Genomic DNA, 2805 nt, shown 5'->3' on the forward strand with positions numbered 1-2805 from the left:
AATCAGACCCAATATCAATGGTCCATGATAATTATATAAATAAACACATATTCCAATAGCCAGGTATGTTATCCTCTAGTACTAATTGCACGGTGTATCGAGTGTTGAAGTCTTAACTAAACGTCGAAGTGTCTTTTACCAATATCATCCGAGTTCAGAGATCACGTAGACTAGAAGTGGAGAGGTGAAATATATAGATGGATTGCATTCGAGAGGAATGAGGAAAAAACCAATCAACCAAAAATAAGAGTAATTATTCTCTTGGTTCAACTTCATTCAAGAACACTACCAATTGATATCAACACTTTTCAATTATTTTTTTAACATATCGTAATTAAAGCACTTTTGACTTTCATTTTAGTTTCTATTTTGAATTATAAATCGAAAATGATGTTTTTAATTTTTTTACTTATATTTATTATATTAAAAACATGTTGTATTAGTCCTACAATTGTAAATGTGATGTGTTTGCACAAATTAAGAATAAAAAGACAGTATTGAAATGAGTTGAGAAGTTTTGACCAAATAGTTAGGATTACAGTGACCTTCCATTTCCCATTCCTCCACCTACCATTCACCAACCTTCCCCTCTTTATATTCAATTTTTCTTCTTTCTTTTCACTTCACCCATCAGATTCACTCACTCACTGCTTCCAAAAACCAATACCAATGTCACTCCCTTCCGTCACCGCCGTAGACGTCGACACCGTCACTTTCCCTCCCGCCGTCAACCCTCCCTCCTCCTCCGTCGCCTTCTTCCTCGCCGGCGCCGGCGTCAGGGGCCTCCAGATTCAAGACAAATTCGTTAAATTCACTGCCATCGGAATCTACCTCCAACCCGACGCCGTTCCTCTTCTCTCCGTCAAGTGGAACGCCAAGTCTGCTCCCGAATTAACGGATTCCGTCGAGTTCTTCAGAGATATAGTTACAGGTAATTAGCTAACTAACTAACTACTTTTTCGGTATTTTACCAACTGGCTATAAAGATAAAGACAAAACCATCATTTTTCACATAATTATTATAGAATTTATTTTCATTTCTCATATCTAAGTAAGAATTTTATGTTCAATTAAAAAAATTAACAGTCTCAATCGATAACAAGTGTAGTGTGAGTGAAACCCTCACAAAAAAAAACACTTTATACTTCATAAGATATATAACTGAATTCACAATATTCTGATATTTTTCCCTAAAATTTCCTTGGTACTAATTTTACAAAACAAAATATATAAAATAATTATATAATCAAATGTGTATATATATCAAATGAATGTTTAGGATGTAGCATCTGGGTGTGTGCTAGGTAATAGTTTTCGAGATTTCACATCAATTATATATAAAAATATTTTATATTATATAACTCGATACAAAATTACTTATATTAAGAGATATTTATTTATAAATTTGATCTTATTAAAACTCGTTAAGAAGTACAGATATTATCATTGAAGGAACAATACTCAAAGCTACAAATGTTTTAAAATTTTGTTCATTGGTCGTTTGAGAATTACGATCTATGGAATTGAATATTTTCTTGTATCTGAGAAGAAGAACTTTCAAATTCATAAGAAGGAAGTTTAATTGGACTGAATCAAAATTTTATTCTATTTTATAAAATCTGTTTTATAAAGTTGAGTTATATTTAAAAGAAAACTAAATGATGCTTTGTATTGTTCAGGTCCGTTTGAGAAATTTATGCAGGTAACAATGATCTTACCCCTGACGGGGCAGCAATACTCAGAGAAAGTGTCAGAAAATTGTGTGGCCATTTGGAAGTCTCTTGGGATTTACACTGATGCAGAAGCTGAAGCAATACACAAGTTTGTTTCTGTTTTCAAAGACCAAACCTTCCCACCAGGCTCCTCCATCCTCTTCACAGTGTTACCCAAAGGATCATTATTGGTCAGTGATTATGATGCCAATACTTACACTTGCAAAGTTCATTGTTGTTTTTGATGCATCAATCTCACATGAATGTTTTAGTACTCATCTTTTTCATTGTTTAATTGATTTGCAAACAGATAAGTTTCTCCAAAGATGGATCCATTCCAAAAGAAGTCATTGCTGTCATAGAGAATAAACTGCTTTCAGAGGCTGTGTTGGAGTCAATGATTGGCAAGCATGGCGTCTCTCCTGCAGCAAAACAGAGTTTGGCCTCCAGATTATCTGAGTTGTTCAAACAGGGATGATGAAAATCCTTTACCCCTTCATGTGCTACCAATAAATAATGGGGAAATTTCATATTTTATAACATATATTTAACAAACATAATAATATTTTTAATTAAAAAATAAAACAAAAATAAATAAAATATTAGTTTATTGAAGTGTGAGATTTGTGTTTTCACTATTTACAGTGTAAACATGTCAATTCTCTATTTAATAAGTCTGTCTACCACTTGTGTTGTTATCCTTTGTTGTCTAAGTACTGAATTCTGTATGGTTTTTATTATCAAAATGATAAAAATATATTTTTAATTGTGTGGAACCAAATAATTATTCAGTAATTCATGTACCGTATAATTGCACATTAATATATCTTTGGGTAAATGTATATTTAGTATTTGAGGAAAATCAAACAAAGTAATATGGTAAAATTGATACTATTTTTCTTTTATAAAAACTTTAAGGCATGTAAGACATTTGCTATCATTTGCTATCACATAAAAAAAATATTTAAAAAATACAAAAATATAAGAAACTAGACCAAAATTCATATACTAACAAAAACGATACATAGGTAAATTATACATATTCATAAAGAATTCTAATAACAAACTAGATGGAAGTCTATTCTACCGATGA

At 31.4% G+C, this 2805-nt stretch overlaps 1 protein-coding gene across 1 annotated transcript; it reads left to right on the top strand.

Moving 5' to 3' along the window:
* The first annotated feature begins 479 nt into the window (after positions 1–479).
* Positions 480–2478, top strand: LOC137828823 (chalcone--flavanone isomerase). Its single transcript, XM_068635545.1, has 3 exons — positions 480–931; positions 1680–1903; positions 2023–2478. The coding sequence occupies exons 1-3, from the start codon at positions 670–672 to the stop codon at positions 2188–2190; spliced, it is 654 nt and encodes a 217-aa protein (XP_068491646.1). The 5' UTR covers positions 480–669; the 3' UTR covers positions 2191–2478.
* The last annotated feature ends 327 nt before the right edge of the window (positions 2479–2805 follow it).

Source organism: Phaseolus vulgaris, chromosome 7 (genome assembly GCF_051622355.1).
Source record: "Phaseolus vulgaris cultivar YP4 chromosome 7, ASM5162235v1, whole genome shotgun sequence".
In the NCBI taxonomy this organism is placed as follows: domain Eukaryota; kingdom Viridiplantae; phylum Streptophyta; class Magnoliopsida; order Fabales; family Fabaceae; genus Phaseolus; species Phaseolus vulgaris.